The 15498-nt window shown below is 52.4% G+C and overlaps 9 protein-coding genes across 9 annotated transcripts; 6 read left to right on the top strand and 3 right to left on the bottom strand.

Moving 5' to 3' along the window:
* Positions 1–249: 249 nt before the first annotated feature.
* Positions 250–1087, bottom strand: SCP_1602850 (Mediator of RNA polymerase II transcription subunit 4; the record flags this gene model as incomplete). Its single annotated transcript, XM_027764734.1, has 3 exons — positions 250–389; positions 446–658; positions 712–1087. 3 exons carry the CDS (start codon positions 1085–1087, stop codon positions 250–252), a joined length of 729 nt encoding a protein of 242 aa, XP_027620535.1.
* A 1255-nt stretch (positions 1088–2342) lies between these two features.
* SCP_1602840 (predicted protein) lies at positions 2343–3080 on the bottom strand (the record flags this gene model as incomplete). The annotated part of the gene is made up of 2 exons (XM_027764733.1): positions 2343–2651; positions 2727–3080. The coding sequence occupies 2 exons, from the start codon at positions 3078–3080 to the stop codon at positions 2343–2345; spliced, it is 663 nt and encodes a 220-aa protein (XP_027620534.1).
* A 269-nt stretch (positions 3081–3349) lies between these two features.
* SCP_1602830 (Putative anion/proton exchange transporter) lies at positions 3350–6628 on the top strand (the record flags this gene model as incomplete). The annotated part of the gene is made up of 20 exons (XM_027764732.1): positions 3350–3354; positions 3403–3726; positions 3782–3858; positions 3917–4020; positions 4072–4121; positions 4176–4192; positions 4251–4267; positions 4324–4431; positions 4482–4557; positions 4616–4869; positions 4924–4953; positions 5014–5145; positions 5196–5284; positions 5341–5428; positions 5480–5550; positions 5607–5746; positions 5797–5822; positions 5881–6220; positions 6271–6446; positions 6503–6628. 20 exons carry the CDS (start codon positions 3350–3352, stop codon positions 6626–6628), a joined length of 2250 nt encoding a protein of 749 aa, XP_027620533.1.
* Positions 6629–8211: 1583 nt separating this feature from the next.
* SCP_1602820 (hypothetical protein) lies at positions 8212–8880 on the top strand (the record flags this gene model as incomplete). Its single annotated transcript, XM_027764731.1, has 1 exon — positions 8212–8880. The coding sequence occupies one exon, from the start codon at positions 8212–8214 to the stop codon at positions 8878–8880; it is 669 nt and encodes a 222-aa protein (XP_027620532.1).
* A 1110-nt stretch (positions 8881–9990) lies between these two features.
* On the top strand, positions 9991–11181 carry SCP_1602810 (hypothetical protein; the record flags this gene model as incomplete). Its single annotated transcript, XM_027764730.1, has 1 exon — positions 9991–11181. One exon carries the CDS (start codon positions 9991–9993, stop codon positions 11179–11181), a length of 1191 nt encoding a protein of 396 aa, XP_027620531.1.
* A 403-nt stretch (positions 11182–11584) lies between these two features.
* On the top strand, positions 11585–13048 carry SCP_1602800 (hypothetical protein; the record flags this gene model as incomplete). The annotated part of the gene is made up of 1 exon (XM_027764729.1): positions 11585–13048. The coding sequence occupies one exon, from the start codon at positions 11585–11587 to the stop codon at positions 13046–13048; it is 1464 nt and encodes a 487-aa protein (XP_027620530.1).
* A 349-nt stretch (positions 13049–13397) lies between these two features.
* Positions 13398–13756, top strand: SCP_1602790 (hypothetical protein; the record flags this gene model as incomplete). The annotated part of the gene is made up of 3 exons (XM_027764728.1): positions 13398–13469; positions 13535–13593; positions 13651–13756. 3 exons carry the CDS (start codon positions 13398–13400, stop codon positions 13754–13756), a joined length of 237 nt encoding a protein of 78 aa, XP_027620529.1.
* Positions 13757–13959: 203 nt separating this feature from the next.
* SCP_1602780 (hypothetical protein) lies at positions 13960–14346 on the bottom strand (the record flags this gene model as incomplete). The annotated part of the gene is made up of 1 exon (XM_027764727.1): positions 13960–14346. One exon carries the CDS (start codon positions 14344–14346, stop codon positions 13960–13962), a length of 387 nt encoding a protein of 128 aa, XP_027620528.1.
* Positions 14347–14920: 574 nt separating this feature from the next.
* On the top strand, positions 14921–15378 carry SCP_1602770 (hypothetical protein; the record flags this gene model as incomplete). Its single annotated transcript, XM_027764726.1, has 4 exons — positions 14921–14989; positions 15056–15114; positions 15170–15286; positions 15369–15378. The coding sequence occupies 4 exons, from the start codon at positions 14921–14923 to the stop codon at positions 15376–15378; spliced, it is 255 nt and encodes an 84-aa protein (XP_027620527.1).
* Positions 15379–15498: the final 120 nt, after the last annotated feature.

Here is a 15498-nt window from a genome sequence, read left to right as displayed (position 1 = left end):
TGTAAGGATGTTCTTCATGCCTGCTTTAAAAGCGGCTATCTTGGATGTTGGCCTCTGAGAAGGGCCCCGCAGAGCGTCGACGACTCATCCAAGGATGCGAACAGCAGGATTTGCGAGATGTGCGGATCCAAGAGAAGCACACTCAACATCCAAGTTGAGTCGAACATCAGTCAGATCTGCATTTAGCAGAATCATTACATCCTTTCCGCGGTATGTGTTGTCCTGGTCACGAGCGAGAACAAGAGTGTGTTATAGATCAGGATTAAGGTCGAGATCCAAGTCGAAGAACTGTTGCTGCTGGGAAGCGCGCAGATCGGCTCTGTACGGATTTGCCGCTGGGCCAGCCATGAGAGGTTGCCGTTCTACAGACTTCGGCGACACCGTTGGTGCTGTTTAGAAACAAGAGCGTCAAATTTGGCTCTGCTACACACGCTCGAGAACTTACCCTTGCCCACGGAGTGTGTCTCCCCGAGAATCCCGAGCGGCTCCTCGTCGTTCATATGGCCACGACGCATCTTTTCTTCATTCGGGAATGGCGGGAAGAAAAGGGGTGGAGGTGGCTGCCCAGGCAGAGCGAGATCTGGCATGTTCGGTGGCGCAGAGGTAAACGCGGAAAGACTCTGTGCGTAAGCCAGCAGCTCAGGGTAGGGAATGGACGCTGGGGCAGCACGTCAAAACTTAAGCATCAAGAAACGAGTTTATGCCATGTACCTGTTTTCGCCTCCTCGATACTCTTGATGCGCTCCTCACCGTCGCGCACTATCACACCCAACTCGCGGCGGCCGTCCTCGAGCTCCTGTACGATCTGGCGCCAGCGCCCCTCTAGCTCAAGCACCTCGCGCTTCAGCTGCTCAATCCTGCGCTGCTTCACCTGATGTGTGCGCGAGAGCTGCACAGCAGATGCGAGCGCGTCGTCAACCGCTACGAACACGGAAATGGGTGGTGGTGGAGGGGGCCGTGCCTGCACGGGGCCGAGCGACTGGAAGAGTTGCTGCGAAAGTGCTTGAAGTGTGTTCAGCGGTTCGAGCAGAATTTCTGTCATAGAGGGAGGCACTGGCTCGTCTGCTCCGAACTCAGAGGGCTGCATGGTGTTCGTGGCGGCTGCATTGAGAGAATTTGAATCTTGAGATTCGTTCAATCAAGGCCTCGGGATTCGCCGACCTATCTATTTACGGCAAGTAAGTAGGATGGCCACCCGAGCAGCTTTCTTCAGAGTATTCAGGCACATGATATGTACCCCCATACTTATCCCGCGAAAGTCTTCAGAGAGTATGCTTTTCAGATACACGACCGGAATTACAGGTTTGTTGGCAAGAGTCTGCCGGTAGCCAATATAACCACTACTAGCTTTCAAGTCCGAGCTGGTGCTGTAAGCCAAAAATATCATACAGAAGTTCAGCTGTATTTCAGCACTACAAATGCACGCAATCTATTCATCGTCATACACGGAACCTTGGATAATTCTATTGGGAAACCCTCAGAAACCCGGAAACCCCAAGAAACCCCGGGTTTCTGAGGCTGCTCGGAGAAACCCCTCAATGTGGAAACTTGTGGGGTTTCCCTCTCCGGAGGAAGTTTCGGACTCCGGCCGGATGCCCTCCTGGGGCGGCCATGTTGGCATCATCGTTTGTGCGGGAAGGCAGGGCAGACTCACTGCTCAGCTTCTCATGGCAGTTGACGAGAGATCGAGAGACCTTGCCTGCATGCACTCTCCATATTCTTAAAGTAAATTTTCGCAAGAATGGGAGAGGGAGAGGGAAAATTGGCACCCGCCGTAAGCCTTGTCAGTGCCGCCCAACGCGTCCTGTTCACGTACATAGAGTGTACCTCCTGTGTGATCGGTAAGCCCTGAATCAACTTACAATTTCGCAGCGAGGCCTCTGCTACGGGGAGGCCGCACTTTACTCACTTTCAGAAAGAGTCTGCAAGCGCGGCTCCCCATCAAAACCGGCCGGCTGTCAACGGTCTCCCTTGCACAGAAACCAGGTTGCTGAGCAACTTAAGGGGGTTTCTGGGGTTTCCGGGTTTCTGGGGGTTTCTCAATAGAATTATCCCGGAACCTTGGTCCTGAGGGGCCTTTATCAGTAAATTGCCATCATTCTATGATAGGTAGTCAGGTACGAACGTGCTTTGATCGTGGCTCGTACAGCTGATAAGGGTTCGCAGCGAACAACTGTATGAATAATGCTAGCGAAGATGGCGGACGAACCATCAGTACTACAACAGATAACAATGACTGAACGATGACCAGATAATTACCAGATAGAAAATGCACGGTACAGTAGCAGGTATATGCTTCAAAGGAAGCCACCACCAGCGCCCACGACAGAGGTACGAATGTCTCAGGTTAGAGACAGTGGATGTGCCCCTTCCCGCTCCTTCGCTTCGATGCGAGCCCCTCCCTTCCAGAACATAATTCGCTCTATCACTCCCACGTTCACCTTAAAATATCTCCCTCTAGCTTTCTGCCCCTTCCCACAAAACTTGGCAGCGTAGGTCTCCAGCTGATCTCGGAACCCGATATTGAGGCACACTATACTCCGCCTGTCTCTAACGAACTGGACAGCGTCCGAGGGTAACATATCTGTTGTGGCAATCAAGTACGCGCAGACAACGGTCGCAGAACGCGACATGCCCATAAAGCAGTGAACCTGTAACACAGCGTAAGTATGGAATATTCAGCCGATGCAGGGGTCATAAGTAAAAAAAAGTATGGGGATACATACCAGCACTGCGTTCTTCTCATCTTCCTCCAGAGCCGACTTGATGTAGTGCGTGGTCTGCTCCAGGTACTGCAGAATGTCGGTTTTCGCCGAATCCTCAATTGGTATATGCAATATCTTCAGGTGAGACATGGATGGAGGGAATTTTGGGGCGATCTCGAGGACAGAGACGACATGAGTTATTCTCAGAGATGAGAGCTCTGCTTCGTCTTCTGCTGTGAGAAGATTAGAGAGGTATAGACGAGGCAGGATCCGGGAAGCCGAGCGTCCGACGTCGAGACGCTCCCTGCTGCTGAGACTACTGGTCGACTTGAACACGAGGGAAGACTGCGTCGTTGGTGTGGCGAACGCCAACATGGTGGTCAGACGCAGGTTGTCGGACATGCTCTAGCTGATACTTGAACTTTGAGTGGTAAATGTCACCCGAAGAAGGGATAGTGCTCGGGCATCGCCGAGAATACAGGCACCGGTTCGGTTCCGCGGACGCAGTTGGGTCGGTTGTGTTCTTCCTCGATCGCGTGTCGCCGCCCAGTCACTGTTCCCTCCGCCAGAAGTACGGATAGAAGAGAAGTTCTCCCTAGGTGTCCCACATTCTCAGACACCGTCGCGGAGAATAACTTCCAATCATGAGGTGAGGGCTATTTTTGTCTCGAAAATTGCAGTATCTTACCAATGACAGCCATCGAGGATGGTGGTTCAAACGCGAGGATGGCCATACACACAGCCTCGAAGAAGCAGAAGAGTTCGAGCTCTTGGATGACGTTCTTCAATATCCGTCTTCTAGGTCCATGGATAAGCGACCCGCATACGAAGAGGGTACTACTATCGACTGGCTGCGCGAAGAGGCTGCGGAACGCGAACGCAAGCGTGTCCTCCGTTCCCGACGTGGATTCCGCGGACTGGTAGCGTTGGTGCTCGATTCCACCAGCATGTGGCTGGTAATTATCTTGACTGGTATAGGTATTGGCATTGCAGGAGCTTGGTTGGATATTCTGGTGCAGTGGTGAGTATCACTCGCCTCGTGTTCAAAATCATTGGGTCTTCACGAGGACTCATAGGCTAGGAGACTTGAGGGAAGGACGGTGTTCACACGGCTTCTTCTACAATCAAGTGACATGTTGTGTGGGCGTGAATCGTGGGTATCCATTGTTTCTTGTTTCACGACTCTTGTAACTGTTCGCTTTGCACAACAGAAGGAGAGATCTGCGCTGAGTGGGAGACTTGGAGTGAATTTCTGCATGTCAAGACGATCTTCGTGCAATCGCTGTTGCAATCAACCGTATATACTGCTCTGGCAGTGAGTGCTGTCACATCTTCGTCCATGCGCTTCTCACAGTTAATTTCAAAGATCATATTCGCAGGAAGTTCAGCTATCCTTGTGAAGAGCTATGCTCCTTAGTGAGTGCGAGGAAATTTTCAGCCGTGCGACCTTCTGACAGGCGTTCGAACCAGTGCGTTTCATACTGGAAGTACGTGCTTGACAATATCTTGTCCTTCCGCACTCTCATCATTGGTTTTGCTTCACAGTCCCCGAGATTAAGGCTGTCTGTATACGTCTTACCTGTTATGTCGCTGTATCTCACACCGACGTGCTAGGCAGATTCTGAACGGATATGTCCTCGACGCGTTCTTCAGTCCCTGGACTCTGCTCATCAAAGCACTGGGTCTCGCTCTTGCAGTTGCCTCTGGCTTGTCATTGGGTAAAGAGGTGTGTTTGCATCGCGTATGAGTGTTATGTCCAATCCTGAGTCCAAACAGGGTCCCCTTGTTCATGTTTCTTGCTGCTTGGCCTACCTCTTGTCGAGGATTTTTAAGCAATTTCACAATAATGAGGGTGTGTTATTCTATCAATCTTTTCTCACGTATCTCTGAATTTGGTAAAAAATATCTAGCTCAGAAGCGCAAGATGCTCATAGCAGCAGCCGTCGCTGGCGTGTCCGTCGCTTTCGGCAGTCCCCTCGGTGGTGTCTTGTTCGGCCTCGAGGAACTTGACACCTTCTCAAATGGGAGCGATGTCATGTGGCGCGGATTCGTTGTCTCTGTCATCGCCGCCATGTCTCTACAATACATTGATCCCTTTGGCACTGGGAAGCTAGTCCTCTTTGAAGTTACGCAAGTGACCACAGTTTGGAGAGCATTCGAGTTGGTTGGTCTTTCGTGCCTATCGCTTACGTAGAATTTAAGACTAATACTATCGTAGATACCTTGGCTTTTCCTCGCAGTTATAGGCGTAAGTTGACTTGCTGTCTTCGACTCATCGCGCCTTGAATACTCATGATCAGGCTTACAGGGTCTGCTCGGTTCTCTACTCATCAAACTCAATGCAGCCATCGCCGTTTATCGACACAACAGTATCTTACGTCAATGGCCACTTCTCGAAGTGGTGGGAATTTCGGCGATCACTGCTGCAGTGAGCTATTTGGTATGATTTCTGCGCCTTCGTTGGAGAACTGGGCTTGATGCTCGCTGCAGGTGGTCTTCCTCAGGGTGCAATCGTCAGAATTGGTTGCGAACCTCTTCCTAGACTGCGATGCCAGTACGGATTATCACGGCCTCTGCAAGTAAGTGGTTAGATGTGCTCGGCTAGTATACTATTATTGAGACGCTGAAATAATAGTCCTACTGCAATCTCGGCCAATGTGTTCCTTCTGATATTGACCGCCTTGATTAAGGTTGCCTTGACCTCGTGGACGTTCGGGATGATGGTAATAACAAATAATGCTCGTTTGCTTCTCCACTGAGTTGGAGTCATCTAGGTACCTGCGGGTATCTTCCTTCCCACAATTGCTATTGGCGCATGTCTTGGCCGCGCTGTTGGGTTAATCACGTACGTGGTTGCGAGATCTTGTACTCTAGTGTTTCGACAGCGATTGTTTTTTGCAGACAAGGTCTTCATCGTGCCTACCCGACTGCTTGGATATTTTCTTCATGTCCTCCAGATCCAACTATGCGTTGTATCTCACCTGGCTTCTACGCTGTTATCGGCGCTTCGGCTATGCTTGGCGGTGTGACCCGAATGACCAGTAAGTGTACGCGATCCCGTTACTTTTGAACGATGCTCAGCATTTTCCAGTCTCTTTGGTTGTCATTGTGTTCGAGGTTGGTACATTTCAACCGACTTGCATACTGTTTCCGAATTTGATGTCCCGCATTGTAGCTCACTGGCGCACTGTCTCACGTCCTGCCGATTATGATCTCCGTCATGGTCTCCAAATGGGTGGGCGACGCCTTTGGGAAGGAGGGCATCTACTCTATCTGGATCGCCATGCGGCAGTACCCCTGGCTGCCTTCGGTGGAATTCCGCGATCAAGGGCAGACCGCGGCGGATCTGATGAAGCCTGCAGATCATTTAGTTGTCATCCACGACGACGGTGACGGGTGTACACTGCTGGAGCTGGGCGAGTTTTTGGAAACGCATAAGTTCCACGGGTTCCCGGTCGTGTATGGTGATCAATTGGTTGGCTACGTCACGCGTGACCGACTGAGGGCAGCTGTAGGTGAGTACTGGGGTTTCCTGCAGTGTGTGATTGCGTCTGAGGGTGTGTAGAACCGCTTTTGGCTGAGGACAAGTCCTCCGGGGCTCCGCGCAGGTGTACCTTTCTCGTGTTGCCGGGGGCGAGTGATTCGGAACTCGTCAATCTATCAACTATGCTGGAAGAAGCGGTATTGCAGCTGCGCAAGGAGATGCCACTGGAGCTGGTCGTGAGCATGTTCCAAAAGCTCGTTGAGTGCCGTGCCGTTGTTATCGGACTTCGTTCGCTGATTGGCCGTGTTGCCAGAACCTACGACAAGTACTGTTATCGCAGGGAGGACAGCTGACCGGTCTGATCACCAAGACGGATATCGTGGGGTTGTTCACGGCGGAATTCCCGTATACCGCTGCGTTGTCGGAGAGCCACCAGTAGGATAGTTTGTTGAGTTGGGCGTCCCTCCAGTTTTCATATCATTATTTCGAGTATGAGGCTTACGCGTAGAAGGACATTGACTGATCATGTCTTCGATTCTGCTTGTCGTTTTACCTTTGGATAAATGTTTAGCACATTAAATTAGCTACGCAGAGGCGCGAGCGGCTGAAGAGAGGACCCTGGATAATCCCCCCAAAGGTCGTCGCCAAATCCGGACAGATTTTTGCTAATTTTGGCCCGAGGTCATCGCCATTTCCGGACAAATCAGGGTCCCAAAGCCACCATGGCCATCGCAGCATCCGGACACAAAAATAGGTAGAGGATCCTAGGCCATCCTCTTGTCCGGACATGAGGTTGGATAGCTGAGAGCCTGGAAAATTGATGCAGTTTAGTAGGTGCAGCGGTATGGTGTTGGCAGCGGTAGCGGTTTTATGTTGTACATAACTCTGTGTTCGAATCCCGCTGTGACCTTTTTTTCTTGGGGCAACTATGCTCTTCATGCGCGGAGAAGGGAGGCGGTCATTTAACCTTGAATTGAAGCGGGCAGCCCGGTGCAGCGCGCCAACTTCAGAATGTCTTCTTTGATGTGACATACTTTTCTCTAGTGACGGCTATCTCATATGCAGGAGTGCAGCTCTTCGAACAGTACTACAAGCAGCAGTTCCGTGCGATTACCGAGGCAACCTCTGTCCTACAGACCCATCAATTTGCGCTCATTCCCGCGATGTCTCTCCTCTGTATGCTCACCTCTGCACCCACTATGACAGGTACCGGTATCGAGCTCTCTCACGGTGATCTGGAAACTAAGTGCTGCGGAATCTTCATTGCAGACAGCAATGCGACTTTTCCGCAAGCGGGGAAAGCACGGAGAACATGAGCAATTAGAGTGAACAAGATGTAGTATAATTCCATCATAACATATCCTTCTCGGTGCCTTCCTATGTTGCCCACCTCTCCAGAGAACCTCGGTACTGTTAGTGTGGTTCTCTTGTCGAAATTAATGCATTTCTGAGGCCGTCTGCGCAATCCGGACAAAAAAGTCACTTCTTCAAGGCCATCTGCGTGATCCGGACAAAATAATCGCCTTTTTCAGGCCGTCTGCGCGATCCGGACAAAAAATTGGCCAAGTCGAGGGTTGTCGCCGATTCCGGACAAAAAAGTCCCCAAATCGGCCAAAAATGGGCCGGACAGATTTTTGTAAATCGGGGGGGTTTTGGCGACGACCTTTGGGGGGATTATCCAGGGTCCTCTGAAGAGCTATAGCGTTTAGACTTGCAGATCGTATCTCCATCTTGCCGCCGGCAATATTCATACTCCGCAATCCCATAAATAGTGGTTGAATAGCCGAGAAAGGTTGTTTTCTGAGTGAGCACGAGGAACGAGCGCAAACACAGAATTTCGTCTATGTTCGGATTAGGCAGTTGTGGCGCGGCGCTTTTCTTGCCTCCCGCCAACGCCACGACTGTCGTTCCTCCCGCTGCTCGACATCAGAGCAGCTTAAGCTTTCGTTTTCATTAGACTTTGAAACTTGCGCTCCCTCATAGACCAGCTAGCTTAAATATAAGTCTCTACGGAATCTAGTAATGCCCGGAATTCAGATCAATCCCGCTTCACTGGAATGTCCCGACTACGCGTCGGACACCTATGCAGCAACTCGCGCACCATTGGTCAATGACCACACCACTAATGAGCAAGCTATCCAGTTGCTCGTCAATATATGGAAAGCGGGAAACGACGCTGAAAAAGTCTCATGGCAGCACCAGATGGAGGAACATGAAGCCGAAGTTGCGGAACAGGTTAGGTTGGCCGCGGAGGCCGATAATGACGCGCAGGAGGCGCAGCTCGCTGAGCAGGCGAACGTGCGGAAAGAAGAGATCAAAAAGAACCGAGCAAAGTTTGCACCTATTCCGGACAGGGATGTACCAACCATTGCTCCGGTGATAGCAGCTAACTACGCGATCAAAAGAATGGAGAGGGGTGACTTCGTTGAACTATGGTACTACATGAACGAGGGGCTTGAAGAGGCACTTCGTATCACCAGCTCTGTTGACGATGAAGCCACGGTAATGACTCGAACATCGGATGGCTCCACCTCCTGGGTTCCCGCAGGATCAGTAAGAGAAGCCCGAGGAGTAACCGATGATAAGGACATCAGATGGGAAGATTTCTGTCAAGCTGTGCCACGCATGGTCCTGGCGATGGAACAAGCTCGGTGGCCAGAGGAGCGGATCACTATGCTCGCAAGATTCTGAGGTAACCTGCAAATTCATGAGCTCCGCTCGAGTACCGACCCACTCGATCAGAGGACACTTCTGGTGTACCAGGCGGAGCAATGCAAGCTCTGGCACAGGGCAATCACCTCGCCAGCCACCGCATACAATCTCACCCGCATCAATGATGATCTCATGCGGAAGACCAGAGAATGAGTATACTGGGCCGAACGCAGTCGCAGAGACAATGAGCGAGATTTTCGCGTGCGTACTCCAATCCTGCATGGGCTGATGAAGCACTAATGACTTGAATTTCGAATCCATCAAATTCCATCCATCACGACGACGAATACGTCTTTCATCCGACCCGCACGCGACGTCATGTCATGCACATCCACGCACTGGCACTGGTATTGATGCGGGCATTGGCATTGGCATTGGCATTGGGCACTGGCACTGGGCATTGGCATTGGCATGGGCAATCTCACTCGCGCTGGCAACGGCACTGACATGGAATCACATGTCCCTTCACCATGGATTGACTACGGACAGTCAGAACAATGCCGGAATACTCAGCCGGCTCCTGCACCAACATGCAGAGGAGGGCAGGCTGCACAGTCACATTACAGCTTAGAGTCACGTAACCGTTCAAGGTCACCGGCTCGAGCAGGATCATCTAGTGCCGCACGACCTGGACCGAGGCCGAGAGACAATGGATACCAGATGGCAAAGCGAGAGGATTTTCGGAACGGCGCAAGTGGAACTGCATACGCCGCTTGCGCCATCTGTCTCGGCCGTCATGCACGGTCAATGCCTGCGACGCAGTGATTATCTGGGACCAGTCCCTACCATCATTGGCCCACTGAATCGACAAAATCCTCATGCTTCGCGATGGTCGACCTCTCTGTCTCGACTGGCAGCGCCCCAATTCTTGTCTCAGTCGCAGACACGACCAGAAGCATGTCTGTTCTGGCTGCGGGCAGAACACACATGGAGCTCAAGACTGCCCTCGAGCAGAGAAAGCTTAGGGCACTCACTCCTTATAGGATTGACATCTGGGAGCAATTGCTGTGAGATGTGGGACTTCTCGTCAAGTATGACCATGTCCTGGAGGGATTACGCACCGGATTCATCATCAACATGCCAACAATCATGCGCACTCAGGTCCCGCCCAACAGCGAATCCATTATCACGTTCGCAACAGATTTTCAGAGGATCATTAACCTGGAGATATCAAAGGGACGATACATCGGACCACTCACACGCGAAGATGTTGAGGCCTTTTTGGGTCCATTTCAGTCATCACCACTTGCCATCATCCCAAAACCTGGCAGACCAGGTCGTTTTCGTTTGGTACAGAACTTCTCGTTCCCACACGCTATATCCTATCAATACCCGAATGCATCTGTCAACTCAGCAGTTGACTCGGATGACTTTCCATGCACATGGGGAACGTTCAACATTGTTGCACTCCTCATCTGTCGCCTTCCTCCGGGTTCACAGGGTGCAACGCGGGATGTTGCAGAAGCATACCGTACTGTTCCAATCCATTACACGCAGTGGCCAGGGGCAGTGGTGCGAGTTAGCCAGAGCCGCTACTGCATTGATACAGCAGTATGTTTTGGTGAATCGCCATCAGTGGGGACATATGGGTATGTGGCCGATGCAGGTGCAGATTTATTCAGATCCTATGGAATCGGGCCACTTTCAAAATGGGTGGATGACCATTTCTTCTTCCATATTCTCAGAGTACATCTGCATCGGTACAACCACAGTCGAAAACTCTGGCATGATGACATCACCACATGTGGTCAGCATCATAATGGCGGACACATATGGTATGGTGGACAAACCTTCGATGACAGTACCCTCGAGGAGTTCGACGATGACTGTCAGTTTCCCATCAAAGACTTGTCTGCTCTCTCTCCTCGCTCGGAAGCCGACAAGGCCTATACATACTGTTTCGCAGATATCGACAGGCTCTCTGAGAACCTGGGTTTCCCGTGGGAATGCAGCAAAGATACATTGTTCGCGTCAGTGTCGGTCTACATTGGATTGTCGTGGGATCTGCAGGAGCTCACGGTTGGACTGGGGAGCAAAAAAAGGCAGAAATATCTCAGTGCAATCCAAGAATGGCAGTGCCGGGTGACGCACAATCTCAAAAATGTGCAGAAGCTCTACGGCAAGCTCCTCCACACCTGCCTGGTCATACCGAGAGGCCGAGCATACCTCACCGGACTGGAGGCCATGCTTGGACTCTGCCGTGATCGTGTTTTCATGCAGTATTCCCCCGTCAAAGAGATCACTGAAGACCTCATCTGGTGGCACCAAATCCTCTGCTGACCAACTCTCACTCGGCCGATACCACGACCTGTCCGACCGATCGATGTCGGGGCATTCTCGGATGCAAGCTCTGGCATCGGGATTGCTATTATCATCCGAGGGCACTGGCGAGCTTGGAGACTTGTCCCAGGGTGGCAGACACTTGATGGGATCAGAGACATTGGTTGGGCAGAGGCAGTTGGATTTGAACTACTGGTCCATGCGATCACCAGGCCTGACGGTCCTCGCCGGAACATTAGGGTATATGGGGACAACAAGGGAGTGGTTGGCGGATGGTGGAACGGCCGAAGCAGGAACAAAGCCATCAATGACATCTTCAGACGGATACACCACACACTGGAAGACTCCGGCAGCACCGGCACCATCTATGCCACTTACGTGGCAAGTAAATCAAACCCGGCAGATGCACCATCCAGAGGAATATACCCCTCACAAAGTCTCCTCCTACCCCCCATTGAGCTCCCAGCAGATCTCCACAGGTTTCTCGTGGACAGCACCCAGCCATACACCGCCACAGAACTTTGTATGCGTCGAGAAGGACGTTACCCCAGGGCCATCGCAAAGCGGATTGATGGTGCTGTTGCAGACGCTCATGCCCAGCAACAACGAGAAATGGACAGGATCTACGATGAGCTATTTAAAAGTCGAGCCGTCTGGGATGACTGAAATTCCAGACTCACATTTCGCGGCTACTCTGCCAGCCAGCACCACCGTGAACCCAAGACCAAGACCATACAAAGAAGGACGGGTACCTTTGACATCTGCTCAGCGCCCACATTGCTTGGCGTGGGACCGATTGTGGTTGTGGCTACCATTGAACCGTCGGACAACCAGAGATAGGAATGGTTTTGAGGTACCCGTCACCGATGATGACTTGGACCGGGTCTTGGCAGTGATCACAGTCTCTTGGGCGCAATCCACGCGGGAATCATATGGCGCCGGACTGCTCATTTTCCACATCTTCTGTGACAATCGAGGTATCACTGAGGACCAGCGGTGCCCGGCCAGTTCAATACTAATGCTCACCTTCCTATCATGCTGCGCCGGATCCTATTCAGGCAAGACACTGGCCAACTACTTCTACACAATCCGCGCATGGCATACCCTACACGGACAGCATTGGAAGATGCCCCAGGCAGAGATGAAGGCGGCGCTCGACGGGGCAGCAGTCCTGGCGCCACCGTCGTCGAAACGGGAGAAGCGAATCCCATTTACAGTCGAATTCATCATCCTTATTCGAAGTGTACTGGATCTCTCCCTCCCGCTGGATGCTGCCGTATATGCATGCCTAACAACAACATTTTTCTGTGCAGCACGGGTAGGAGAATTTACACTACCTAATCTGAAAGCATTCGACAAGACAATTCATGTCAAGCATTCGGATATGCGAGAAGGGGAGGATCGGCATGGCTATCGGGTGACAGTATTTCGGTTACCACGCACCAAGACATCCTTCGAGGGCAAGGACGTGTACTGGGCAGAACAGCAAGGACTTGCAGATCCGAAAGCCGCAATGGTGAACCATCTCACCATCAACCGTGCTGCCCAGGATGCATCGTTATTCACATGGCGTCACCCGCAAGGAGCGCGACCGCTAACGAGAAGTGAGTTCTTGAAGCTGCTCGACGCGGCCGCAGCAGTTCTCGGGATAACAGACTCTCTGAAAGGGCACGGCATTCACATCGGAGCCGTCCTTGAGTACCTGTTGCAGGGCATACCCTTCGAGGTTGTGAAGTCGATAGGGAGGTGGAGTAGCGAGGCTTTCCGGGTCTATCTGCGTCAACATGCAGTGGTCATGGCACTGTACATGCAGAGCAGCCCCATCCTGGAACCATTCACACACTATACAATGCCGCCTCCTCGATAAAATGGTACGTATTTCGCCCGTCTCCTTGCACAGGGGAGTCCAAGCTGTCGCTCGACGCGTCGCAGGGCTCCTAGCTGTTGGGTATCACAGCTCATCTCGGACTTCTTCTGTCTAGGTCCGGGCAGTTGTTTCTGGTCCAAAAACCCCCGCGGGTTTTTCCCCACCCTCTCAAGCTCCATATGTTCACTTGCACGTGCAGTTGTTGTAGCCTAGCACAGCGTGCATCTCCTAATATCAGTCACTCTCAGACACACTGATATGACATGCATAGACAGCGGTCCGACTTGCCTTTGTACCACTCCAATTCGCAGATCCTCCTCACTGTTTAACTTTCAGTCTCGTCGTCACTATGCCTGATAATACCACCGGCTCCTCCTCCGGGAAAGACTACACCGTTACAAGTTCTGGGACGAATGACCAGGTTCGTCGTCACCTCCTTAGCGATTCGCCCCTCGCGCGATGCTCATTGTCTTTGCTCATGCACAGGGCAACCACTACTGCCATCGCGAGTCCAGCGGTGGTAGTGGCTACCATTATTCCAACAAGTAGGTCCTATTTATGCCCCATCATACTCATCTTGAATTCTAACACGCTCCTGATAGCAATGGGAGTTACTACTACCAGAACCCAAACGGTTCCACATACTACGACAGCGGCAAGGGGTATTCTCAGTACACCGCTCCCGACGGCTCTGTCCACAAGAAGTAACAATGAGTGGGTACATCGTCGGGCTCTTTGTTCTTTGTGCACTATTGGATGCTTACGGGCAGTTGCAGCTTTGATATGGGGGGATCTGTTGGTGCGCTGGCGTGGTTTTTACTCCTGTGAAATCGTTGTACTTGAGATGTTCTAAAGATGAAAGGCTGATTACCGCCAAATTGACAGTCCACCGGCGCCTAATGCTGGAAGCGTCACGCGCGAGCCGAACGAGCCGAACGGCGCCGAGAAGGACCCTGTGAACCGGCGGCCGCGACACGAAGGGCGGGGCGTGAGGGGCGCGCGAGAGGGAGCAGCACGGGAGGAGGAGGCGGAAACTGCGGCGGGAGGGCGCGCGGTGTGCACGTCGAATATATCCGCCCTTTTCCGGGCGAGGGAGGGCCAGCAGGGAGGGGCGCATTCAGTAGGGAGGGTCGGGGAGAACAAAACAGGCGCCCTGGCATCGCCCAAAGGGGGAGGCCCCACAAGCGCCCCGCTGGACTGTAAACGCGCCCGTCAGAACTGTAAATCTGGCGACCCGAAGCAAGCTGGAGTGGGGGCTGAATCTCGCGGGGAACCGCGCCGCGGCCCCTCACGAACATGCGGCTGACCGACAGATTTACAGTCCACAAATTTACGTCCCCTCGGCGAGCTCCGAGTCCCCATCAAGCCCCGGCGCTACCTCCTGCCAGCGGTGCTGTGCATATGTTTAGTTCCTGATCCCATTAATTTATTCGGTACCCAGTTTACTGCATATATATTTCTCTACACTCACACTGCCCTGCCGGGGCCTTATCTACTGCATCGCGGCTCACCAGCCTTCGCGTGCGGCATGCGCATGTCCTCTCTCGCATGTTTTCTTCCATTCGGCGAGGCTGGCCGGGGACTCGCGCTCGCGCGACGCGCGTGGACGGATTAGGCAGGAGGGACTGTAAATGGACTGTAATTCCGCGCGTGACCGGCGTGACAGGACTGTCAATCTGGCGGAGGAAGAAATAAAGGACAGTGTGATAACGACGTGACAGTTGTCATCCGTGTGACATGAAGGACGCGTGACGTCACGCGCGACGCGTCACTCTATAGCTGCCCTCGGACGCGTTCCCTCGGGCCCGCTCTTACCCTTGGCCACTATCTTCGCAAAACCTCGCCACTCATCTCTTATATTTCGTTGCAAACATGTCTAGCAAGAAGAGTCGCTCGTCCAAAAAGGACTACATCATCACAAACAGTGGTACGAACAGCCGGGTCCGTCGCTGTCATGATTCGGCATCCGCAGTACGGTATGCCCATTGTTGTCATGTTCGTTCACAGGGAAACCACTACTGCCATCGTGAGTCCAGCGAGGGTGCCGGGTACCATTACTCCAACAAGTGAGTCGCATCGAGTTATAAGTGCTGTACTCAACTTTGCTGACGGGCCGCGCAGAGACGGGAGCTGGTACTATCACAACCAAGATGGCTCTCGCTACTTCGACGACGGGAAGGGGCATGCGAAATACACCGACCCGAGCGGCAATGTCCACCTCAAGGGTAGCAGCGAAGGGTATGTGGCATCTTTTTGATCGTCTTCGTTGGGCTGACGGACAGTCTCCTTGGGGCTGTCCGTCTGCCCCCTCGCATTGCAGTGATATCTGATTTTGTAGTGTGTCGATAATGGCATGTGGTTGGCGACCTTGCGTCAGCATGGAACCTATTTAATATACAATAGTATGAGGTATTGATTGTCGAAAAGATGGCGTGAATAAATTAAGGAGG

The sequence above is a fragment of the Sparassis crispa genome (assembly GCF_003851025.1).
Source record: "Sparassis crispa DNA, contig_000015F, whole genome shotgun sequence".
Classification (NCBI taxonomy): Eukaryota; Fungi; Basidiomycota; class Agaricomycetes; order Polyporales; family Sparassidaceae; genus Sparassis; species Sparassis crispa.
The sequence above is the reverse complement of the archived record's forward strand: the minus strand, read 5'-3'. Positions and strand labels throughout refer to the sequence as shown.